This window comes from Ailuropoda melanoleuca, chromosome 19 (genome assembly GCF_002007445.2).
Source record: "Ailuropoda melanoleuca isolate Jingjing chromosome 19, ASM200744v2, whole genome shotgun sequence".
Taxonomy (NCBI): Eukaryota; Metazoa; Chordata; class Mammalia; order Carnivora; family Ursidae; genus Ailuropoda; species Ailuropoda melanoleuca.
Window position 1 is genome coordinate 33,235,030 of NC_048236.1, and position 27,271 is coordinate 33,262,300.

The window sequence follows — 27,271 nt, forward strand, 5'->3', positions numbered from 1 at the left end:
TCACTGTCATAAACAATAACCATCTATATAATGGCTTTCAGGGAGTCCTGTAAGTACTTCCAGCAAATTATCAAACCTGGGGCTATCTTGGGGGGCCCCAAACGTGAAATTGGTATCAGAAGTAAGGATGGTCTTGGGGACTTCCCAACTCTGCAGTTATTTTCTTTTTTTTTTTTTTTTTTTTCAAAAGATTTTTTTTATTATTTATTTGACAGAGATAGAGACAGCCAGCGAGAGAGGGAACACAAGCAGGGGGAATGGGAGAGGAAGAAGCAGGCTCACAGCAGAGGAGCCTGATGTGGGGCTCGATCCCTTAACACCGGGATCACGCCCTGAGCCGAAGGCAGACGCCCAACCGCTGTGCCACCCAGGCGCCCCTCTGCAGTTATTTTCAATAGAAAGTTGTTGCTTTCAGTGGGAAGAAAGTCTCATTACCTAGCTAGCCATATGATTAGAAACGGAAGAGTCTCGGGGCGCCTGGTCATTAAGCATCTGCCTTCGGCTCAGGGCGTGATCCCGGAGTCCTGGGATCAAGTCCCGCATTGAGCTCCTCTGCTGGGAGCCTGCTTCTTCCTCTCCCACTCCCCCTGCTTGTGTTCCCTCTCTTGCTGCCTCTCTCTCTGTCAAATAAATAAATAAAATCTTAAAAAAAAAAAAGAAAGAAATGGAAGAGTCTGTAATAATCAGGAAACACAACACTATCCTGCCCTTAGTCCATGTTTACATACAGAACTGTTTACTCGAGTTTAACAGTATCATTGAACTAATTTTAATCAAAATATCAGAACCATCTTTTATGAATCAGACATAGTCAAACCCTGACTGGATGGTTTTCAACAAAGTAAATGTCATCATATATGTGTAAATATATACACATGTAACATACGCATATATGCATGGCTGTATCTGTATAAATAGACCCAAGGAATTAGCACTGGATTAGTAATCAAGAGATGTGGGTTACACTTACAGTTTTGATGTTATTACTTTCTAGAAAAGTCAACTTTGGAAAGTCACTTCTTTGAGTTCACTTCCTCATAAACCAAGTGACCTAGGTCGGGGATTCTCACTGGGGTAATTTTGCCTACCAGGGGTCCTTTTGGAAATTGTTAGGGCTACTCTGGGTTGTCATAACGTTTGGGAGTGCTACCGGCATTTACAGGGAGCCAGAGATTTTAATACCCCATGACAGAGCTGCCCCAAAGAGTTGTTGTGCATCCTGCCCGAATTTTGGATGTTTTATCAGACATTTGTTTAGGAGAGACATCTGTTTATAACTGTCTGAGCCTAGAACCTAACTCTATACGTAAAAACAATTTATGTTTTGCATAATTTTAATGTGCATGGACTCTTCCAGATTTATAAGTACTATGTAAATCCAGGTAAGACTGTACACTGTCCTGTTTGCTGCTTTCCCAGCAATGCCACTTATGTGCTGGAGTCCCCGAGACCACCCACCTGCATGAGTCTACATGTGCGGCTCCTACGCTCAGGTCCTCCACCGTAGTCCTAAACTGAACATTGACGTATTGAAATGTAGGTTATATCACTTTCTTTCATTTCTTATCTGTATTACAGTCAGTGGATCCATATATATATATATATATATGGATTTCATTTCTATGAGGGGTCCTAGTCTGCCTGTCAAATTTGCCCTATGCCAAAGAGAGAATGACTTGGGATCTCCCTTTCTTATGAAAAGTTTTCCATATTAGGACCATGCCGAGGTAAAGAATTCGTAAATTCTTTCTTCCTTCATTTCAGTGAATTAGTCTGGTTTGGGTGTTGTGTGACAAACAACTCTGGGTATGTTTCTAAGTCACCCTGCCCTGTGTGGCTTCATTAATTCCTACTCCCTCAAGGTATGGTCTATTATCAAGGATGATCCCCTGGTTCAGAAGGGAGAAAAGGGACCCATAATTTCGCTGTCAGAGGGAGCCTCTGCTCGGGACCAGGTGAGTATGTCTTTATTTCAGCATTCATTTCAGTGAATTTACTACTGACTAATAGAATCACACTGATGAGTAAGACAATGCCCGTCATCACAGAAGACTTGTCATCTAACTGGGGAGAAAATCTTAAACCCAAAAGGCTGTGCCATGATGCAGGGCATGGAAGAATCTTAAGTGTGAAGTGTAAGCAAAACGCTACGGGAGAACGCATGCAGGGAGTAACTAATCTGACCTGGGAGAAGGAGGAAAGGTTTTAAGAAGTGGAATGGGGTATTTCGGGCAGGTGGCACTCCACTGACAAAGGGTGGAGCAGAAGCCAAAGAGTGTAAGGCAGGCCATGGGAGAGTCTGGTTAGTGATTTCAGAAGGTTAATATCAGTAAGGAGTCTTGGACAAGGTAGGGCTGGAAAGGAAGGTTGGGACCCAGTCATGGGGGGCCTTGAAAGCCGTGCTGAGGAGTCTGGACCGAATTCTGCAGGCAATTCTACAGAAAGCCATGACGTTTTGAGGAGAGTGATATGACCGGAGCCCCGGTTCCTGAAAATTTTCTAGCTGGTCTCTCTAAGATGCATCAGGGGCCAGGAGAAGATAGGAAGAAAGGAACTGGTGTGAGTCAGCAGTTGGACCAGTCCAGGGGAGACTAGCAAGGCAGGAAACAGCCACTGAACTGGAACAAGAGGGTGGAGGGAGAGACTTATGGGGGGCACAGTTAGGGGGAGGAGGGGGACTCCTTGACTCCAAAGGCTCCAGCCTGCCTGCCTGATTACCGGTGATGATGCTGTAACCCTGACACTGCCAGCTACCAGGGGAGGGTTGCCCAGAAAGATGGAGGTGATAATGAGCTTTGTCTTTAAATCAACTGGATTTTTTTTTTTAAGATTTTATTTATTTATTTGTCAGAGAGAGAGAGAACATAAGGTCTCAAGCAGGGGGAACAGCAGGCAGAGGGAGAAGCAGGCTTCCCACTGAGCAGGGAGCCTGATGTGGGGTTGGTCCAGGACCTGAGCCGAAGGCAGATGCTTCACCGACTGAGCCCCCCAGGCGCCCCTAGACCAGGTGGATTTGAAGGGCAGATAAATGTTCATGTGGAGATGTCCAGCAAACTCTCAGAAAAAGAGACTGAGTGCTCTACAGTTTCCAGGTTATCTGGCACTTCTCTACTGCCCTCTCCTCCTCTGAAAAAGGCCCTCTCCTCTGCTGAAGCTGAAAGGTTACAGATAGCACTGGAGTTAGGAGCTCATGCTCTGGACCCCACTGACTTAGACACAATCCTAGCTTTGCCACTCTCCAGCTGTATGAGCGTGGCTGAGGTCTCTAAGCCCTCAGTCTCCTCACCTATAAAAGGGTGATAATAAAAATATCTTTTGCATAACGTTGCTTTGACAATTAACTGAGTTAGTATCTGGCATATTGTTAGTGCCTAAAAATGATGCCTGTTATTAAACTTGATGACTTACCATTCTCCAAACATACCCTGAACATTCCTACTTTCCTACTTTCCCATCATCTCTTCCCCTGCTGCTGTACACAGCTTAGAATGCGCTCCTACCCTGACCCACCCCACCCACCAATTGAATTCACTCCTACTATTCACCTACTCCCTACTCAAGATCCTGAAATCCAACTTAGTCCTGACTCTCAGAGCCAGGGTAGGAATGTAGAATTATCCACAAGATTGGAAGAGTTTGCACATTCAGTGCTCCCATTACACAAAGTCTTGGCTGGCCTGGAAGGGGGAATCCAGAATTTACTCTGTTATAGAAAATACTCTGATTCTATGAGGTTTCCTTACATGTTTTAATAGAGGGACATGTAGGAGATCATGTGTCAAAATACAGGCTTTATCAAATATGAAAAGCAGAAAAAGAAGAACTTGGGAAGCCCAAACAAATTTGGACACATCGAATGTATGCTATCCTTTTTGTTTGTTTGCATGGACATTTAAGCACTTTTTCCCTGGCGCTTCTAGTTTGGATTCCTTTTTGGCAGCATTTTCCCAGGTGAAAAGTGCTACCAGTCGGTTCTTTCCTGCTCCCTTCCACCCACGCTTTGTTTTGGCAAATGTAACTGGCCCGGGAGCTGCAGAAATGCTCCCCTTGCACAGCCCTGACGCCAAATTGGAAGAAACATTGTTCTCTGCGAAATTAAGATAAGAGTTCAGGAGGGCCAAATCTGCTTCGAAATATGATTTTAACCATTTCTTCTTTAAGTTAACTGAAACAGTAGCTCAATGTCAGTCTTTGGGTTTTACTTATTAGAGTATCTTTCTTTTGTTTTAGAGCAGTTGCTATAGCAATATAATGAAAATAACCTTTATTTTTTGTTCAGCTGCAAAGACAGAACTATAAATTATTCCTTACCCTAGTTTCCTTTCAGCACATACAAAAGCCAGTGCTTCCTCTTCCCCAATAAATCAAAGCTTCAAAAAGGGCAAGGCAGCTAATCAGAGAACGCAGCTTCCACTAACGAGACAATGAAATCCAGTGTCTGTCACCTTTGGAATTAATAAGAGATAAAGTGCCACTTTACACAAAGTTTCCAAACCAGGTCAGGAAAGAGTCAGGACACAGAATGGATTTGTAAACCTGGTCATTACATTCATCTAAGACGGTATAATCCAATAAAGATTGAATTTCCATCTGCATCTTACAGCCATGGGTGAATGTCTTCCATGCATTTCCAATAGGACCAAAGACTTCATTTTACTTTTAAAAAATATTTTTTCAAAAAATAAATAAATATTCTTCAGCTGAGACTGATAAGGAAAATGTTTCTGAGAAGAGGCAATATTGGAAATAAACCTTGAAGGATGTAGGACCTTTTAACAGTTACAAAGATGCATAAACATTTTGTAGGAATGGATTGACTCAAATCGATCCTGCCCTAGAGATCCAATTCACTAGTTTTCAACTATTAATGTCCCCAATGGAGTAATTAATGTAGCTAACATTTATTGACTACATTCTCTAAATCAGGTATCACTACTAAGCATGGGATTACGAAGATGAATACAACATTGGACCTGCCCTTAAGGAGCTCTCACTCTTCGCAAAGCTCTGCTGTTGCCTTGTTTTATTACACAAAATAAAACATGAGAATCGTTACAGATTGATCCTGAGATTAATTTGGAAACTCTACATGAAAGTTTTGCTTCATAGCAATTTTCTCTGTCAAATGAAATTGAATGAGCAAAGATACAAAGAAGACAGCTTTTCCAGGGCAGAATGTAGTTGCTTAAATTCACCATAACCATAGCCACGAACTTAGTAATTTTATAAAACCTCCTGAAAACAAAAAAGAAAAAAAAAAGGCTAATGCTTATGTCACAGCACTTTTGAAAAGGCAGAATAGCAAAAAAAAGTAACAATGTATTTGGAGTCTCAGCTAGAACCCAAACAGTGTTAATATCTAGAATTTCTGGCCAGAGTGTCTTTATATCAGGGACCAAGAGATTTACTGGGAGAAACTCATTTTAAATAAGAAGAGAGAATTCTGCACATGGACTTGGTTCAAAAAATGGTGTGTTCATGTATAGTACTCAAAATTTGTCTTTAAGTCCAGTTGCTGGGCTGGGCACTTCAAATTTTAAAAAATGATAAAGCAATTTTAACTAAAAACTTTATAGGCACTGGGTGTGGGATAGCACTGCTTTGGGATCCATGTCACCGAGTCCAGCACAAAACGGAGAGAATCTACATTCTCCCTACTTGTGCACGACACAGCAAAACGTTGGCTAATCAAAATCTCCAACACCATGGCCCCCTTTGACTCTACTGGCACATCCAGGAAAGTGAGATGCCGCACTTCACCCAGGACAGCCACTGGGGACACCGGAGCAGTGGAGATCACCGCACCAAATGACGCTGCCTAAGAACAGGAAGAACGCGGCAGACGCCTTGAGATGGGTGACAGGTGGTAGGCGGTACATGTGAGCACCCCCGAGGGCACCGTAGCTATACTTCGAGCATTTTGCAGCGAGTTGCAGGACTTTCCACAGTCGGTGGGGTGAGAGCCAGAGAAATGTGGTTTATTCCTGCTCATCTGACCCCTTTGGCTATTTCCCTGAGCTGGAATGGACTACACACACTACATAAACAGAAGTTACTCAAACGCTGGGTCCTAATTCATTTCGAGGGTATGCTGAATTATTCTCTAAGAAGAAAAGTACTCACTTACATGAAATTTAGTAACATAGTCAACAACTTCTTTCCATCTGTGGTATTTCTGGTCAAGCACTCATCCTTCGCACTGTTGTGACCATAGCATACTTCTGAACGTAAGTGGGTGGTGGGGGACAAACACACGAGAGAATTAAGAATATAGGGAATAGGGTTTGTTCGCCATGGAGACTGCCTTGTTCTCCTGAGAACCAGCAACACTGAACAACAAAAAAGGATTCCTGGTACTTTTGGAAATTACATAGAAGGTAAATTGAACTTTAGTCCAGAGGACATACCTGTAAAATGTCTGGTCGGAAAGTTCTGGACTGGATTCCCTTCCTCATGTAAAGATTTTTGCGAAAGCTTTTTCTGCTCACAAGGGAAGACTCTGATAGAGAACCCATTTTAAAAGGTGTACGTATAAAATACTCGAAACAGGTTATCCTGCATGGTTAGACCTAAACTGACTGCAAATGGAAAAGTAACGTATCCTACTGTACTTTCAATGGCCTTCAACAATAATTAAAAGCAGAGTAGGAAAAGGCACTGACAAAGTTCTTTGGTGAAGACATTCTATGATCGTTTTCTTTGGAATTGGAAAGCCTCTTCCTGTTTTGCAATAATGGAATTCCTTTCTTCTTCTCCATCTACCTTGTGCTTTGCTAGCAGATTAATTTTTCTAAGGCATCACCTTTATCATGTCGTATTTCTCCTTACAGCCTCAGAAAATAAATGTCATAGGCAATGGGAAGGAGTGGTGGAGAAGAGCAAATTCACTGAATAATAACCACAGCTAAAATGTATCGTGTGCTGTGAGCCAAGCACTGTCCTAAGCACTGTGCACGCCGTGACCCATGAAATACTCAAAAACTCCTGTGAGATAGATGCTAGTTTTTTACCCCATTTTAAAGATAAGACTAAGGAACTAGCTCAAGATTATATGGGTGACATTTTATTTTTATTTATTTATTTGAGAATGAGAGACAGAGACAAAGCATGAGAGGGGGGAAGGTCAGAGGGAGAAGCAGACACCCTGCTGAGCACGGAGCCTGACGCGGGACTGGATCCTGGGACTCCAGGATCATAACATGAGCCAAAGGCAGACGCTTAACCAACTGAGCCACCCAGGCACCCTACAGGTGACATTTCAACCCAAGCAGTCTAACGCTAGGCCTCTTTCACTCTTAACCATTGCATTTATTTATTTCTTTTTAAAGATTTTATTTCTTTATTCAGAGACAGCATGTGCAAGGGAGTGGGGGAGGGGCAGAAAGAGAGGGAGAGAGAGAATCCCAAGCAGACTGTGGTCTGAGCACAGAGCCCAATGCGGGGCTCGATCTCATCATGACCCTGAGATCATGACTTGAGCAGAAATCAAGGGTCAGATGCTCAACAGACCAACGGAGCCACCCAGGAGCGCATTAATCATTGCATTTAAATCCTAAAGCTCAAGAGGCCCTCAGGGGTGGACACACACACACACACACACACACACACACACACACATGCACACACAAATAGTTCCTGCTCATGTCGTGCTTGATCCCTGAGAAGTTAAGATAGGCATTCAGTGCCTCCCCCAATCAAAGAACTCGTTCCTATTTTATCATTCATTGTCCCCTCTTAATTCCTCCAATCTAGACAAATGTTCTTGCTGTTTTGAATGCTACTCTTCCTGTCTTTCCAAATCTTAACCATCACTCAAAGCCCACAACAAATCCTGTATCACCCAAACAAAAGCATCTTCTCTGCCACATTCATTTGAGGGGGACCTCTTTGGACTCTCACAATCATTGGGGTCCATTCTGGCAGTTTGGTATCATCACTCACTGCTTGTAGGGTTCTCTTCCTATATGCTTTTTCTCACCTCAGTTTTCAGTTTTAATCCCATCAAAACCAATCTAATGACAGTACACATTTCAGAAACACTTTCTTGATTGTGTAAGAAATACAACCACCAAATGTTCCATAGACAGGGCCTTTATTTAAAGGACGTCCTTGGCTTGACAGAATAACGCAGAGGAACGAATAAACAGAAATATTGAAACGCGCTCTTCCAAAATTGCCTTGAACAATTATCACAGGGTTGAAGATATACACAGGAAATGTGTTTTATTGATCAAGTCCTGTTTGTTTCCTCTAGTGATTTCTAACACATACATTTCCAGTTTACTGGTGATTTCTCTTAAAAAGTTTTAAAAATAGATTTCAACTTATTTTTCTCTTAATATCAACAATAAAATGACTTCTTTTGTCTGTGCTTGAGGAGAGAATACCTTGGGCCACTTTTTCTTTTCTTCTTGACATCATCACTTCTCAGATTTTATTGAATTAAAATGTGGAATTTTATTTAAATGCCTTTGTTACCTTATATACCTTTTAAGAATTCTTTCTTAACATTTGGACTAAGGTTTATGATCACGAGGACATTTGAGAGAACTTATAGTGCCTTTTGTTGAGTTTATTATTCAGGACATTTGGAAGAAAGGGAGAAACTGTAACTAATTTTTTTTTCAGAAAGTATAAGTGGATGGTATACTTTCTAAGTCCAATATGTACTATTACGGAACATAAAACTAATGATGACTACAGTCAAATTAAAAAAGACTTTATCGTAGAAAAAAAAAGCTAATAGTGACTAATTTTGATGCTCTCACCATCCTATGAGGAGAAAGGTCTATAGATGGGCCACTCTGGCATGAAGATTCTTTTGAGCTGAAGGCAACTGAGATCCTACAGGCTCAAAAGAAACATTTGCCCTTCCTGTAACTGCCTAGAAGAATCTAAATTGGGGGGTCTTTCTCAGGATGAGGGTTATTAGCAGCGATAAATTTTATCTGATGACCCATCTGTGTGGCAGGGCAAACATCTAATTACATACATTCTACTTCTTATCACCCAGTGAATTGCATTCTTCCCTCTGAAGTCCCAGATCTCTACCCCCTTCTCCTTAGTTCAGGATGATATATAGACCTCATTTTGCCTGTCTTTGGAATTTCCATGTCTGTATGGATTCCTCATATATATACTATTAAATTTGATTTTCTCCTGTTAATCTGTCTCATGTCGATTTGATTCTTAGTGCAGCTAGAAGTCCCTTTGAGGGGACAGGAATTCTTGTTCTCCAATAGTTTCACATGAACAGGTCACAACCCTTAAGTCTTGATTCTGGAAGGGAATACAAGAGTAACCAAGGCTGGCACTTCTGGCTCCTCTTCCTAAAAACGGTATTGTTTAGGGAGGGGCAGGGAGGGTGGTGGGAAATGAAGGGGAGATACAAGTCAGAGAGATGTGCTCCCAAGCACGGTTTCTGAAGACTCAGTGAAAAAACAGATTTTGTTATTTTATGAGCATGTGCAAAGTGCTTTGTTTCCACAATTTCTTTTCTAGCTTGAGTCTACAGAAAGCCTGCCATGGCCTACTCAGGCCTGGAAGGTTCTGGGCAAAGAGTAACGAGCCCTATTTTTCTTAAGTTTAGAAAAGGTTCAGCCAGAAACTCCAAAGTAAGTTTTAAATGAAGTTACCCACTTACAGTGTTCTTGATTTGGGTCTTTTTGGGAGACGCATTGAAATTTGTAACCAGAACACCAATAGAGTGTGTATAAACAAGTTATGGCAATACAAATCCTTCTTTTTTCTCCAAAACATAAGATAAAAGGAAAAATTTTTATTGAAACATGAAATGGAGTCATGCTGTCAGCAATTCCCATTCTGACCAGAAAGGCTGTGGAAGGTCACAGGTGGGTCTGGGGAAACCCTGCCCTCTGTTTATTGCACCTCGTAGCCAAAGGGCCCTAGCATAAATGTGGGACCCTGAAAATGGATTTCTTACTTTATCTGTAACAGGTTTGAGGACAAGTTGAAAATGAAACTGTATTTTAAAAAGAATAGTAAGGTATAGGTTTGATGCTTTCTAAAATGTTCTTTTAAGGGACGCCTGGGTGGCTCAGTCGGTTAAACTCCCTTCAGCCCAGGTCATGATCTCAGGGTCCTGGGATCCAGCCCTGCATCCCGCTCCTTGCTCAGGGGGAAGTCTGTTTCTCCTCCCTCTGCCCCCTCCACGTTTGCGTGTGCGCATGCGCGCACCACACATATTTTCTCTCTGTCCATTCTCTGTCTCTCGAATAAAATAATAAAATCTTTAAAAAATAAAATAAAACGTTCTTTTAAGCAAGTGTTTATCATTCCTCTTAAAAGTAGGGAAATTATCCTGTTAAAAGAACTTATTTCCATGTAATCCCCTCCTACTCCCCCCCCCCCATTAAGGAATGATGATGAGCTCTGGTTCAGTAGATAAAAGCTTGAAGCATCTCAAGAGGCAAACGAAGAGAAATTGTTACATTAAGTTACACTGAGCGCTCTTGAGTATTTAAGGAGATGCAGGACTTTTAGATAAGCAATTAGTGGGAACCCTCCCTCTGATGTGTAAGATAAACGTTAATGCCTTTCTAACTACAGACTAAGATATACCAGTCATCCTTACATTCCTGAATTATAATGAAATGTGGGTCCCAATTAATCTTTGTTATACATTAAGGACAAAAACAAATGTCTCAAGACAACAACTAGACTGGCTTTATCCATCATACAAAACCATTTAACCTTGTTAGCATTTTTTACTACAGGGGCCGCCGATCAGGTTTAATTACCAAAGTGATTAGTGCGAGGTCAATTACATCCGAGCGCCTCGTTCTGGTCGGATTTTCTGTACTCAGTGGAATCAAACAAGCTTTGCTAGCCTTGGTGTACTCTTGTTTAGTCAATCTAATTTTGGCAAAATGGCGTCAGGTTGTGGTTTCTACTCAATCTGTTGGCGTTTAACAATGTATCTCCATAGTCACTGGAGATGGGAATTCAAATATTGTGACCATATATGGCACCAAAAGTAGGCATACGCGTAAAGCTCACCCTGTCTGAAATAGCACACTCCCTACACATACCATGTTTTAATACGGCTCTGGTCCTTGTGGACCTCCTCTTCCTTTTCTTTCTTTCCTTTCTTCCTTCCCACCCTTTCTTTCTCCTTCCTTCCTCCTTTCTTTCCTTCCCTCTTTTCCTCCTTGCTCCCCCCTCTGCCATTTTTTTTTAAAGATTTTATTTATTTTTTTGACAGAGAGAGTGAGCACACGAGCAGGGGGACCAGCAGGCAGAGGGAAAGGGGGAAGCAGGCTCCCCACCGAGTGGGGAGCCCAATGCAGGGCTCGATCCCAGAACCCCGAGATCATGATCGGAGCCGAAGGCAGACGCCTAACCGACTGAGCCACCCAGCCGCCCCCCACCCCCTCTGTCTTTCTTTCTTGACTGTTTTAATTCCGTCACTGGTACCCAAGAAGTTCAATGGAATAATGATTAGGTGGCTGTGCTCCAAAAACAGCTCCGCTTCTTACTGTGTCTGAAATACCCACCTACTCTCTGGCCCTTCTATATAAATATATATAAATAGGGTGGTAAGAATAACCTCATAGGATTATTTTGAGGATTAAAAGAGAGATAATACATGAAAGCACATAGAGCAAGGCCTGGGATATGGCTAACAATAAATAGTACCTGTTATTATTATATTTTGACTGTCATTTGGATTTTTACCATTTCTGGGGCTTCTAATTTCTTTTTTACTTTTCCTGTTCCTTTCCTTAACTTCAATCATTTTCAAATGCTATATGGTATTTTTCTTGCCCTGTTTCTTGCGTTATTCCCAATTATTTAAAAAACCTGCTTCATTATATCTATTCTGTTTGATATTCTTTCACCCAGAGGCTTCGTACTCAGAGTCCTCTGACTACAGCAAATTGCACAAATGGCTCTCTTGTCTTGCTTTTACCCTGTTGTCTGTAAAATGGGAAAATATTAGCATTAGTCTCAGAGTTATGGTGAGAACTGCATGAAGTAATTTATGTTAAAGACCGCCAACAGCGTCAGGCATAGAATTACTCAACTGATGATGGTGAACAATTTTTTTTTTTTTTTTACCCACAATGTCCTTTCCTCTTTTTTGCTGGCTAACCCCTGGTCGATTTCCTTCTTTTTCTTTTTTCTTTTCTTTCTCTTTCCTTTTCCTTTCCAACCTCTTAATAGTGTATCAAAATTTTGTGTTACCATTATCTAGGACTGCTACTGAATGCATTCCAGAATCGTACTCATAAGACACAGGAGGCTAATGCAGAATGACTTCCAAGGGCCAATAGTGAGCTTATACAGCCTGCTTCAATTCTCTCTAGCCCTCTTTATGTGGTTTAACTAAATCTCTTTAGTGCTGGATATTTCTGTGTCTCCTTCTCAGAGAGAGAGAAGCAATTTATTTATTTATTTAGCAAAGAGAAAAGGATAAATAAAATGGCTTCCTTTTCCATCCTTTCCCCACTCCCTGTGGCCCTAAAAGGACTTTTACAGGTTTACACGTTACCCTCAGACCTACCCAGTGCTTAGATGTTAACAGCTCACTTGGGGCACCGGCTCAGCTGTGCTGGCCCTCCCTTCCCATCCCTCGGAGAGCCACTGGAGACCTGTTGAGCTTGAGAAGCTCACCATGGCAAGATTTTAAGTTGCGTGACAGTTGCAACTTCACACAGTAACTGAAGTCTATAGTCAGAAATCGTGTGTGTGTGTGTGTGTGTGTGTGTGTGAGTGTGTGTGTGTGAGTGTGTGTGTGTGTGAGTGTGTGAGAAAGAGACGGACAGACAGACAGACCGACCCACCTCTTACTCCTGCCCTCCGTGAGAGCTTCTCACAACCACTCCACCTCCGTTCCCCACCTGTGCCATCAGGAAGAAGGTGTGCTTAGCTCTCTGTGCCTTGGCTCCTCCTAAGACTCAGAGTGAGGTGAAGGGGTCTAACTATACTTGACTCAACTGGAATGTACGTAGACAAGGTTAGTAAATCGGAACGCTCTTCTAGCTGGGTTTCGCTGAGTGGTAGAGTTGTCCTGAATCGGGAACACCCTCACCACCTCAACTGCAAACGCACAGTCACAGCTGCTTCCTTTTCCAGAGGAAGAAAGACTATCTCAGAAGACATTTCTGTTTCATGAATAGACTGAACTCTGCTAGACTGATTCCAGTCTCCAACAATACCAACGGAACTCTTAAGAAATATTCACACACAAAAGTATTCATCATTAATGCATTCATTTGTGAAACCAATTTATACTAAGGCCAGACCTCATGCCATAAAAAGACCTAGATTTGGTAATGGCCATGTCAGTGGCAACACACAACTATACGCAGTCACCAGATAGTTTCATCCACTAAGGCAGTGGCTCTCCACTGGGCTCGATCTTGGACAGCAGGGCAATGTCTGCTGGTGTTATTAGTTGTCACAACTGGGGTCGGGGGCGACTAGCATCTGGTGGGTGAGGCCAGGGACGCTGCTAAATACCCGTCAGTGCACTGAGGGTACAAGACCACGTCCCCCGAAATCCACCGCGGTGACAGAAGGGTTACTTTGAGTTAATGACAATGGAGAGCCCGCAGAGGCAGAGAATAAAGTATAAATTTCCTCTTTTGTAAATGAAATTTCCATTTATAAAGGAAATTTCCATTTGTAAAGACATCTCGGTACCAGGAAGAGAGCTACTTTGGGAGACAACTCTTATCATTTGAGAAACTCTTATCTGCATAACAAGACAACCCTATTACCAGACATTTCCTTCCCTCACCTTCCTATAATTTGCCTCCCCTGCCAAGAAGCCCCAAACTCTTTTTTCTTTGTTTAGCCTAAGACGGTATATAAACCTCAATTATCTGACCACCTCCTTGAGTCTCATTCCTTTGTGAAACTCCTGTGTGGATGTATGTAATTAAATTGTTTTTTTTCCTCCTGTTAATCTGTCTTTTATCAGTTTGATTTGCAAGCTGCACCCACTGAACCTAGGAGGGTACAGGGAAAAGATCTTTCCTTCCCACAGCTCAGGGCAGTGTCTCACGACAAAGGATCACCAGGCCCCAAATATAAATGGTGCCAACACTGAAAAAACCTGCTTTATACAGACAGCTAGAAATCTAAGCACGAAAAATCAGCTCGGTGTTTGGGAGCTCAGTAGCCTACTAGAAGCCAAACTAATTCTTGTTTCTGGCCGTGTGTCTTGGACATATCAGAGATCTTCGATGTTTCCAACTGTGCTTAATAAAGGGACTCCGCAGGGTCAAACAGATGGGTTTTATTCCTTGGCCGGTCAGCCGGGGACAGATTAGGAGTGCCCCACCACCCTGTGCTGCTGGCAGGCAAGTGTCTCCATGAAACGAAAAGTTCACCAAAGCACAAGGCTGAGGGACACCGATGTTTTGAGTGTTGGGAAATTAGGGGAGGTAAAACCCCGTGTGTTTGCGGAGAGAGGAGTGAGGCCTCTGCAGGCTCAGACCAACGCCAGGATGAGCAGCCCGCACGGTTGCAGATGCAGCCGGTCGTCCTGACTGCAGAGTGGCAAAGGAGAGCTGCCAGGCTCTGGCTCCCCTTCCAGCCTTGCCCGGAGCCGGAGATGACAGGCCAGGATCAACCCGTCTCGGGGAAATCAGCAGCTCACCCATGCTCTGTAGGATTCCCTCTAGCTTTGTCCTTCTCCTTCCATGGTTTCCTCTCCACCTGCTCTGGCACGCAAGGATTAAGACAATTCTGGAACAGAAGGCCAGTGAGGTCTGTTGGTTGATGGGCTTTAGTATTTCGTAAAGGAAATAAAGAACCAAAGGAACGCGTGCAAGTCTGCATACACAGGAAAACCTTTAACTTGATAATCATTCATTCGACACACACTTATTCACGGAGCATCTCTTCTGAATAAGGTATACAAAATTCTGTATTTATCTTTCTAAAAATGTGTTTTCAACAAACTGAACGGCAAGTTTGTAAGTCTATCTGCCTGGACGTATAGCAGTTAACATTCAGTTCCACCAACGGACTCGCTCACTGCATCCCCCAAAGGACAGATGGGGCCGCACAAGCGAATATCCTTCCAGGTGCGGCTGACACAGCACATATTTGAGAATTCCTCTCTGTGGGAAACAGAGACATGACTTCTCTGCTACTATAACTTTCTTCGCAGACTTGGTTCTTCAAAGATTTGAAGTGAACTCTTAGAGACTATACGTCAACAAGTCAGCTCCCAAGTTCAGTGCAACGTTCTTATTCTGAAGCTCGGCTCCTTGTGTCTGCGCTGGCCTCCGGCACGCTCCAGGCCAGGGAGCTGTCTGCTGGGGAGGGGACACCTCGGCTCCAACGGCTACATCTTCAAAAAGGCCACCTGGAGAAGCAAGAAAAACCCACGAGGCTTTACTTACACAACATGATGAAACGGCTAAGTGCACATCAAATCAGAATCAGGTAAATCTGGTCAATAAGGATGCAGGCTGATCTAAGAAAGAAAAATGACTCTTGGTCGGGGTAGACATTGCTGTTTTACAACGGGAGCCAATTACACCTTTTTTAATGAACCATGTAGTAATTAACATGATTCACATGCACTTTAAATTATAAAATAAATAAAAGTTTTAATTGACACTCAAGTTGTACTGCTGTGAAGTGATCCAGTCCTCTTTCCCATTGGTTCCAGCTGCTGTTTTGGACCTTCCGTGAGCAGAATTTCGAGTCCTGAAGATTCCCGGGCAAGTCCAGTTCCTCATGGCTAGCCTCTCCTCCAGTCATGCCAGTGTTTTTCATCACATTCAATTATATTTATTGTGCTTGTCAGTAGGAACTCATCTTAAAACTTAATGTGTAAAAAAATTCAGACAGGTCTACCTACAAATTCAATGAGGCCCAGATCAAATGCATCTATTTTACCAATAGTTTTCAACCACACAGAAACAAACAATGAATTTAACCATAAACGTTTGGAAAGTTCTCATTCGGAGGTGATATTAATTGGGAAGTGTGCCAGGATCAGGAAGAGAGCAGACCACAGATTAGCGACAAAGATGGGGACGTGTGGGAGGACTCGCGAGCTCATGCTTGGCCTTGTGGGGGGGAAAGAGTGAGCAACGGAAATAAACACGTTCTGCTCTTGGACAGTTGGTTCTTAAGTCCCCAAATGCAGTCAAAGGAGGCCTGTATTTAATGATCCCTGTTAAGGGGAAGGAAAAAGGAAGAGTCACACAGGGCAGAAAGTATCTGCTTTATGTTCAGTAATTGAGAAGGATGTTACTCTTCATACTGTGCTGTTGAGAAAGGCACCTGCTGAGTTTCCATATCAGGTTCCACAGCGAGAACACCAAAGTTGAAGGAGCAGGCAAGGAAGAAAGGTTAAGGTTCCTAAACAAAATGTAAACACAGACAATAGATACAAACTTCAAGGGCTTACTGTGAAGATTAAATGAGATCATGGTTATGAAAACACGTGTTTTCTCCCGTGGCTCTCAGCTGATATCAGGGGCCCAAGCATCTACCAGATGAGAAGGGGCAGTTCAAGAGACAACAGTGGGGCCCCTGAGGGGATGGTCACAGAATTACAGGGGAAAGTCGTTCAGTCTGACTTTCGGCTCACTGTGGAGAGTGTCTCCATCAGGTGACCCTGGCTCTGTAACAGCAGTTCATGGGGACCTTCCAAAGATGATAATGCCACTGTTCATATTCAGAAACAGGGAAACCATGGATGAAAACCAGTTATCTCCTTTTCAGTTCTGAAAATTGCTATGTCATGGAGTATTCCGAGCAAGAATCACTCAGAATAATGATAATACTGATGAATGTCATCATACAAGGGGTTAATAACTTTAGCTCTGGAATCACACAGACCAGTGGTTTTCAACTTGGGGTGATTTTGCCTGCAAGGGGACAGTGGCAGTGTCTGCAGACATTTCTGGTTATTATAAAGTGGGGGATGCTGTTGGCATCTAGGGGGTAGAGGCCAGGGGTGTTGCTAAACATGTTATAATGCACAGGACAGTCCCCCCCCCCAAGAAAGAATTATCAGTCCTAAAATGTCAGTAATACTGATGCTGAAAAATGCCGATATTATAGACATGGGATCTTAAAGCTAGATCTCTATTTGCCAGCCACGTGACCTTCAACCAACTCGTTAGCAGTCTCTCTTAGGCCTTTGTCATCTGCGAAATGGGAATTATAACAGGACCTCCCGACACTTATAAAACACTTCATAGCATAGGAAGCCTATTTGGACTGCTTTCACCCTCAGCACAAACTGTGATTTACATAAAGCAAATGAAGAAACAGAAGCTGAAAAAAAATTAAGTGACTTGCTCGGGAGACAGAGGTATTAAGTGGCAGTAATGGACTGAGGAAGAAATTTTGATTCTCAATCCGTGCTTTTCCCATTAGAAGTTTTCAGATGAATGAGGTAAACTGCAGAGCTTTGGGGACTTTTAATCTTCATTATTGCCTCAAATATCAAAGATTTATTTTCTTTTGCATACCTGTGAATATGAACTTGGGATGGAACAGCTGCATAAGAGAGCTGATTAAATAATGCAAAATGGCACCACACCACCCCCCACAAAAAGAAAAACTTTAAAATTTGACCTAATATGTCTTTTTTTCATCTCTGGTTTTCATAGTTCCGCCTGCCAAGTACACAATGTATTTTGCAGGACTTAATAACAAGAAACCGCAATCCTCCTTGGCAACAGGTACTGCACAATGCATTTCAGCTTCTTTTTATTTAAAACACCGTGAGTTAATATATTTCAAATGCTGATTTTGTGTTCTCTAGCTTTTATCCATGACAGCAAAAATTGCTTTCCCTAACTGCCATTTATTTTGAGGATGATTTGGTTTCATTACACTGAGAAAACTCCCTGTATTTCATCTTTTTAGTTTTATTCTCGAGAGTGAGGCCACAGTTTCGGGCTCCATTGTTACATTTCTGGAACATACAGTCACAAAAGTACATATTATTATTAAAAACAAGGGGAAGAGGGTCTCTTTCTTGTTGGCTATGAAGTTTGATTCTCCATATTCTGTGCACCTGAATTTGGACAGTTGGGAATAGGAAGAGGGAGAGGAAGTTAAGATGTCTAAAAATAATGTCTCTGCTTTGAGTCATCACCTAAAAACAATCTTCTTAAACCACAACAAACGGCTAGGCTGATGTAATAGCTGACCAGATGTTAAGTTTAAAATGCTTCAATGCATTTATGTAATATGTTACACACTTTTTAGTGTTCTTTTATCTTAGTTAACAAATTCGTATTATTAAATTCAATTCCTCAACATAGATTTGAAATTTCAATCAGTGAAAAAATATGCTGTCAAGTAGGCTGCACAAGATAGCATGAGCATTAAGAGAAAAGGCTATCTAAGTGCTTTGGGGTGTGCTAATAAACAAGAAAGATAAAACTGGAAAATACTGGAAAATGTGAACTTCATAATAATTGTAAGCTTTAGAAAAGACTCTTTAGGATAAGCACAGCCATACACAAATGTTCCTTTTAAAGGGTACTGCAGACTTAAAAAATATATATATAAAACCATGCCTTAAAAATGTATTGTTGTGTAGGTATGGCTCACGTTCAAAGTTATGTTCTGAAACAGAATGCTTTAATGGCATGGAAAAGAGAGTTTATATTATAAAATAGTTTCTAAAATCAAACCTCATTTACAAAATAAAAAATATAAATGTAAATATAAAAAACCAGAAAATGACTCTTTCAAGCATCTGTCAAATATATTTAACATCTTACATAACATGAAGCAATTTTTTTCCAGCTCACTAATTCAGCATGGTTCCAGCCCATGCTGATAATACCTGGACTTCACTTCTTGAGTCGGATAAATAGTATAAGGCATTCCTTTCTGTGGGCTGGCAGGCTGGCTTCATTCATTCAATTCATTTAATCATGAAGTGCTGTCTACGTGCCAGCGACTGCCCCAGTCACAGACCACACTGGGAAGGCATTCTCTCACGGTGCTAACATGCCAGTGGGGGAGACAGCCCAGGAACAAGATGATTCTAATAAGGTGGGATAAGTTTAAGATGGATGTCTAATGCCTGCTGGGAGAAAAAAACTATTCTTGGGTTATGAAAGGAAGTACGATTTCTGAGGCAGTACCCTGAGAAAGGTCCTTATTACTCTGATTATGAATACTGTGTTGATGGGGAGGCAAAAAGCTGGCATGGCACAGCATGGCAAACACTTCTGCCTACTGAAGGACGGTGGCTTGCTACAGGAATCACTAGCAAACAGGAAGGATGGCACAGAAGACCGGAGAAACACTGCAATGAGAAAGAAGAGCCTGTCCCTCTAAAACGATGGCAATTACGTGTATACTTAACTGTGGACCGAAACTCTAGACTAAGGGAAACATCAGTGCAGCCTTCCCACTCCACACTGTCCTGCACAAAATCTGTAAGAGCTTTTAGGAAGTAGGAAAAAAGAAGTAAGATGGATGTCTGTGAATTATATGAAAGCTTGACCTTGTATTTTCTCTAAGCCATGGAAGCACTATGATAACTTACATATAAATAAGAATCCTGCCAATTTTCATCGATGTGGGAAGCCAGGTAAGCGAAGCATGGCTGTTTTGCAGTGGACATCTAGGTGGCAAGCCAGCAGTATGCCGAGATCAGGAAAGAGGTATGTGTGGGGGAGACAGGAAGGCTGATGCCCCTCATCCCTAGATAGGGCCACAAATGTGCACTGATTCAACAGTTACTGGATCTTGAGCCCATTCACCAAGCAAGTAGGTTCCACACATTAAATTCTCAACCGTTCTTCCAGAATAAGGGGACGGCGGCGAATATTGCTGACACTGTGCAGTGCTCTTGCACCGCTGTTGCGGACAAGGAGTCTGATGCCATCACTGAAGCTTCCCGTTCTATAAGCAAACCCAGTCACTGTGCTAATGACAGCAAGCGCATGGGGCCAACATTTAGACGGCGGTAGTCTTTAGGTGTCACATAAAAATATGTGGCCTCAAGCGCAAGACGTATTTGTTAAAATAAATAATTCCGGGTGGGTGTTCCAATGCACGATATAAAACAGTGCCACCACAATAAATACAGCACCACTCATGAATCAAAAGGTCTTTTCACTTTCTCATTCCCATCGAATATCTACCGCAGAGAAGTTGGCAGGAGGGAACCCGCGGTACAAGTGCAGTTGTGGACCTGGTGTTGTGGAAACCCCACTGAGCCGTCCCTTGGCGGCAGGCCTCGGACCACACAAGTCTATTCAGAACCAGAGTTATCAGAGCTCAGAAACAACAGAGAGTTTTTCTCCAGTATCGATTAATTCAAATATTTAGCAGCAAAACCACTTTAATAAGTAATCTTTCAAGGAAGCTATGCTCATTCTTACTTATCTTTCTTATTATTGACACGCGTAAGTGTTGAAGACGACAATATACTTGGGATATCAGTACAGTAGAATTCCCGGGCGGGGACCTGAACCCACCTGGGAAACAAAATCCCCTTCTAAAGCAGATGACTGGTTTCCGCCGTCTAAACAGACTTATTTCAGTCTCCTTAGATATTTTTAAAATTCCTATTTTACTTGTAAACATTAATTCTTCTAAGAGAGATGCAAGCGAGAAACCTGCCAGATAAAATACTTTCTGACCCTACTGTCAAGGATGCAGGAGAGACCAGCTTGTGAGGCTGTGAACCCCACTGGTTAACAGTGGCAAAGTGTCAGGAACACATTAAATAGGCAGTAATCCGATGCTGTACCGTGCGCTCCTGCGGCCAGACCTACTCAGGCGTGTGAGTGCAGAATTCTCCAAGTAGGAAGAAGGCACAAGGCAATTTACCACACTTTTTAAGCAAATGGCTAAGGAGGGTCATAGCTGCCTTTGTAAACGGTCCTGGACAATTTTATCTCGTACCCGAACAGCTTAATTCTGTTGGTTGGTGTTCAACAAGTTCTTTACTGCAATTATTAAAACGTAGAGAAACTGAAAAAATAAAATAAAACTTAGCGAAATGGAGGGTTGTATTTATCATTTTTTTGTTTCATAACTGGTTAATGATTATATGAACTAAAGACAAAATTAGAAAACACAGAAAAGCACAAAAAAAGGAAAATAAAATTTAATCAGTGATAACTATTAATATTTTAGATCTCTCTGGACTTCCATTTTCTATGTGTAACTGGACATTTCTATATATTGCTGTTTTGTAATATATAGCTTCTTTTTAGCCCAATAATGTATTGTGGTAAGCGTCCCATGACAATGATTATTCTTCTATGGCATTTTTTAATGGCTGCATTAAATTCTGCTATATATCTATATCACTTAAGAAAATAAAAAGATAAAGGCAAAACTAATTTTACCAGAAAGCAAATTCAAGGGTTTTCTTTGGGGGGGTGGTGGTTAAGGGATGGTATCGACTGTTGGGCGCAGAGGGTATTTTAGCATAATCTAGCCCAGTAGTTCTTAAGGTGCTGTCTCTGGACCAGCTTCACTAGTATCACCTGGAAAGCTGGTAGGCAAGTTCTTGTGTCCAACTCTAGACCTGCTGAATCAGAAACTCTAGGGATGGGGCCCAGCAACTGGTTTCCTAATACTCCTCCTACTCCTCCGGGTGATTCTAATGTATGTTAGAGTTTGAGAACTACTGGTCTCGTCCATCCATTTTATGCAGCCGAGCAAACTTAGAAAGGGTCACTGACTTATTTATAGTGACACGGCTAGTAAGAAGGACTCAAACACAAGTCTTCTAACTCCTAATCCAGCATCTTCATTTCCAGATGAGGGCAAAGTGAAGACATTGGTCTAGGGGGTTTAAAAATCCATATAAAAAACAAATTTTCTTCTAGAAGACAATAAGGTTGTCAAACAAGGGAGAAAGAAACAATGTCCAGTCCTTTTTCCCGATATTGATAAGGAGAGTGGGCCCAACATCTACAAAAGGAGAGCTGAATCCTTTTGGTTAGTTATCTGGAGACTAAAGGGGCCATATATCTCAAACTGACCTACTCTGCAAAGTTAGTCTGTTAAGAGTTAAGTGAATGATTTTTGGGGGGTTGGGAGACAGCTTCTGATATGCCCTAACGTGGTTTTCTTTAAATCTAGTTATCCCCACATGGGTCTCTGCCAAAATTATTTGGTTAGTTCAGGAAAAGAAAACTGTCCCAAATTTTGATTCAAAATAAGGCTACCAGGATAGCACCAAAAGCTGACAAAGAATCAAAATCTCACATACATTGCTGGGGGAATATAACATTGTATAAGCATTCTAGAAAGCAGTTTAGCAATTTCTTTTAAAGCTAAACATGTAATTATTATATGATCCAGCAATTGCAGTCTTGGACATTTAGACCAGAGAAATGAAAACTTAATGTTCACACAAAAACCTGTATACAAATGTTCATGGCAGCATTATTTTAACAGCCCAAAGCTGGGATCAGCCCATAGGTATGGTTAAATAAACTGTGGTACATCCATATGGTGGGCTACTACTCAGCAATAACAAGTAGCAAATTATGGATACATGCAACTTGGAAGAATCTCCAGGGAATTACACTGAGTTAAAAAAAGCCAACTTCAAAAGGTTATATACTATAGAACTCCAATTGTACTTTTTTTTTTTTTCTTTTTCACCTATTTTACCCCTCCTTCTACCCCTACTCCCCTCTGGTAACCATCAGCTTGTTCTCTCTTTCTATTTTTTATCCCTTTGCTTGTTTGTTTCTCCAATTCCACATATGAGTAAAATCATATGGTATTTGTCTTTCTCTGACTTATTTCACTTAGCATTATTATCTCCAGCTCCATCCATGTTGCTGCAAATGGCCAAGATTTCATTCTTTTCTATGGCTGAATAATATTACATTGTATATAGATGCCCTTCTTCTTTATCCACCCATCGATCGAGGGACACTTGGGCTGCTTCCATATCTTGGCTATTGTTACTAATGCTGCTATAAACATAAGGATGCATATATCCCTTTGAATTACTGTCCTTGTAAACTTCGGGTAAATACCCAGTGGTATGATTGCTGGATCATAAAGTAGTTCTATTTTTAACTTATTGAGGGAACTCCATACTGTTTTCCACAGTGGCTGCACCAGTTTGCATTCCCACCAATAGTGCAAGAGGGTTCCCCTGTCTCCACATCCTCACCAACACCTGCTATTTCTTGTGTTAATTTTAGCCACCCTGACAGGTGTTGAGGTGGTGTCTTATTGTTTTGATTTTGCAGTTTTGATTTGCGTTTCCCCGATGACAAGAGATGATGAGCATCTTTTCACGTGTCTGTTGGCCATCTGTGTGTCTTCTTTGGAGAAATGTCTCTTCATGTCTTTTGTCCATTTTTTAAATGAATTATTTGTTTTTTGGGTGTTGAATTTTAGATCTTTATATATTTTGGATACTAACCCTTTATCGGGTATGTCATTTGCCAACATCTTCTCCCATTCTGTAGGTTGCCTTTTTGTTTTGCTGTTTATTTCCTTCCCTGTGCAGAAGCTTTTTATTTTGATGTAGTCCCGATTGTTTACTTTTGCTTTTGTTTCCCTTGCCTTAAGAGGACTATCTGGAAAGAACTTGTTATGGCTGATGTCAAAGAAGCTAGTGCCTATGTTCTCTTCTAGGATTTCTATGGTTTCAGGTCGCACATTTAGGTCTTTAATCCATTTTGAATTTATTTTTGTGTACGGTGTAAGAAAGTGGTCCAGTTTCATTCTTTTGCATGGTGCTGTCCAGTTTTCCCAATATCATTTGTTGAAGAGACTTTTTCCCATTGGATATTCTTTCCTGTTTCATTGAAGATTAATTGACCTTGTACATTTATTTTCTGGATTTTCTATTGTGTTCCATTGTATGTAACATTCTGAAATGAGAAAATTTTACAAATAGAGGACAGGGTAGCAGTTGCCAGGGGCTAGGGGTGGCGGGGAGGGGAGAGATGGTATGATTATAATAGGGCAATAGGATAGACCCTGGTTGAAATGCTAATGGAACTGCTCAGTGTCTTGACTGTGGTGGTAGAAACACAAACATATGCAGGTAATAAAACTGTATGGAACGACATACACGTGCACATACATACACAAAGGAATAAAATAAAACCAGGGAAATGTAAGAAGGGACGGACGGTACCATGTCAATACCCTGGTTGTGACACTGTATTGTAGAGCTGTGTACAATGTTTCCATTGGTGGAAACTGGACAAAGTGCACAAGTAATCTTTGACATTAGTTCTTATAACTACAAGTGAATCTACAACTATTTCAATAAAAATTTCAACAACAAAAAATGCTACCATTCTTAGCAAATAACCTTATCTAGCTTATTTCACTCTAGTTACCTCTACATGCAGCTTTCAGATGCATTATTAAAAATCTTGCCCACATTGATGTTCTGGTCAGTATATCCTGAGATCCCATCTTCTTCAGTGGAATGACCCGAGTAAGCCCGTAAGTTAATTTTGGAATGAGTCCTAAAGCAGATGGCTATAGTAAGACAGAACACCATTACATTTAACGTGGTTGGGCTGAGAGCCTGGCATTAAACACTTAGCTTACACACTATAGCTCCTTAAATCCTAGGTTGTATATAAACTACTTATTCTAAATAGTCCACTAAGCACATTCTTTTTTGCTTTTTTTATTGCCCTGGAGTAAGTAATGAAGAAAGATTCTGGTGTGTTTTTAAACTCAAAATGTCATAGGTTTTCCAGGCACATAATAAGCACTCAATAAATATTTTTTTTCAGACTGAATACATTAGACTTAAATTCTAATTTTACTCCTAAAAGTAATACTACCTTAAAAAATAAAAGTAATATTACCTTACAAAAGATTTGGAGAAATAGGAAAAAAGAAAAAAAACATATGCTATAATAATCTAACATAATTATCACTTGGGCGTAGGGGCAACTAGGTGGCTCAGTTGCTTGAGTGTCCAACTCTTGATTTTGGTACAGGTCATGATCTCAGGGTCATGGGCCTGAACCCCGCATTGACCTCTGCACTCAGTGAGGAGTCTGCTTGAGGATTCTCTCTCTCTCCCTCTTCCCCTACGCTGTCTCTGTTTCTATCTCTTTCAAATAAATAAATCTTTAAAAAAATTGTCACTTGGATCTATTTCTATATAGTTTAAAGATGCATTTTTTATATCGACTACATATGTGCATATTTTTTGACATCATAAACATTTTTACACGTTGCTTAGTAAGTCTTTATTCTTGTTTTAATAGCTGCAAAATAATTAACCTGAACTTAATCCATTACAAACTTAAATTGTTCCCAAGTTTATTAAGATCATAAGCAATAATTAAACAATCATTTTTATGTTTATAGATTTTTCCCATGTTTTAGAATATTCCCTTAGGATTGCATTTCAGAAATGGGATTACTAGATTGAAAGGTATAAATATTATTATAATTTGATGCATATTTTTTCCAATGAGCTGTACCAACTGGCAATGTTTATCACCATTAGGTCTCTGTGTTTTAATCGTCACTAATTTAATTAAAAAATGACATCTCAATGCTTTTTGAATTTATTTAATTGCTATGAGTTTAAACATTCTCCCAAATGTATAATAATTTGTTTTCTTGTGAACTGGTTAACTGAATTGACATCTTCTTTTTTTTTTTTTACCTACCAATAAGGGGTTTAATTTCTTCTTTTCATAGTTTGTAAAAGTTCTTTAGTAAATGTTAATATGTTTTTTATGTATGCAGTGAAAAAATTAAGTGCCAGGCACACTCTCATCTCACTAAATCCTTACAAAATCCACTTGAATTAAATATCTAATTTAATTGTTCCCAAATTATAAAAGAGGAACCAAGGTGCAGAGAAGGTAAGTAACTTTTGCTCACTACTATAAGCAAGGAACAAGACTGGGTTTGCAATCAGGTCTTTGTTTCTGAACCTAGAATTCATTCCGTCATAAAAGCTCCCTTCTACCTAATTGTGGTTAAGAGATAATTGCTATAGTAACTTTAGTTGAAGAAAGAATCCATAATATTCCAATTTTAAGCCAGATTTAGTAGCAGTTAAAATGATACAGGCATTCTATTTCTTAAGAAGAAAGTAGATTACTTCTTTTGGATTTGACGTCAATAGAAGAAAGAGGAGCTAGAATGCAGATTAAAGCCCTTCTTGTAAAGAGAAAATAATTCTTTGATTAGAAGAGAAAGCTTCTGGCAAATGAGGAGAGCCAACGGGACAGATGAGAAATTGGCACGAAATCTCAGAAAGGAATTTTTGTCTGTAAGTTTAAAAAGCAGGATGAGTTATACTGGCATAGTTTAGGCAGTTCAGTAAAAAAGATTATGACTTGGAATCATCAAATTAACAGTTGAGGACTGGCAAGAAAGGGATGAAATTGTAACCAGATGCTTATTTATTTTCTTTGGCCATTTACTTAGGCATTACTTTGAAAATATAATATTTAAGGACACATAAATCTTTAAAAATGAAAACATGGTAATACATCCATTTTTAAGTAAACACCATTTATTTCTTAAGCCTGTTATTTGGAGTTGCTAGAAATAAACAGGGATCATAAAACTGTTAATTAATCTATTTATTTTAAAGGGCAGATAGAGAGAGGCTTATGAGGATTTTATAACTACAAAATGAAACAAAAGTAAACCCTGGTACTGACAGAGGGGAACACATTGAAGAGGACAACGCTATGTGATGTTTTACATCGAGCTTCACTTTTTTTCATTTTATGCCCCAAAGAAAACAAAGAGGGGCTCTTTTACACAGAACTGCTTGTGGGGCTTCTCCAAGTCAAGACAGCCTTGGCTCTGGGACTAGAAAAGGGCAAGTAGTAATCAAAGTTTTGTACCTACCATCTAAGCTCCAGGAGAAGCCAGAAGATCAGAGGGATACTAGCAAGGTGCAGAAAGGTGAGCTCTAATTGATATGGAAAGACTGGAAAGCTGGAGATAAAGTAAAATAAACAGAGAAATATAAAAACAGATGAGCATGAGAAGGCAGCACTCCGTGCACAGCTAGAAGGTGCAGGAGAGCAAAAATCCAGACTCTGGATTAAGGGAAAACAGACTAAAACTGCACCTACCCCCACCCCACGCCCACCCTCTGAGCTGAATGAACACCAAGGGCCTTGGCTCCCTCTGATTCTGACCACTGACGGCTGTAGGGATAAGTGATCAAGAATGTAAATGGCCTGGTAGGCCCTGAACAGATGAGTCCCTCAATAAATGAATACAGATTATTATTACTATACCTAAATGTTTTATGTATTTTAAATATTGCCACAGATGCATCTTTTTCTGTCTGCTGTTCACG

At 40.8% G+C, this 27,271-nt stretch overlaps 1 protein-coding gene across 3 annotated transcripts in view; it reads right to left on the reverse strand.

Annotated features, from left to right (window-relative positions):
* Nucleotides 1–14,816: 14,816 nt before the first annotated feature.
* UBE3D (ubiquitin protein ligase E3D) overlaps nucleotides 14,817–27,271 on the reverse strand; it is a 150,883-nt gene continuing 138,428 nt past the window's right edge. For 2 of the 3 annotated variants that reach the window (XM_034647910.1, XM_034647912.1), the window contains 2 exons: nucleotides 24,309–24,453; nucleotides 14,817–15,343 (listed from right to left, as the gene is read on the reverse strand). In XM_034647910.1, the coding sequence (XP_034503801.1) occupies nucleotides 15,177–15,343; nucleotides 24,309–24,453 (312 nt within the window). In that variant the 3' untranslated portion in view covers nucleotides 14,817–15,176. The remainder of the gene's footprint in view (nucleotides 15,344–24,308; nucleotides 24,454–27,271) is intronic. The other variant, XM_034647915.1, reaches the window with a different exon arrangement.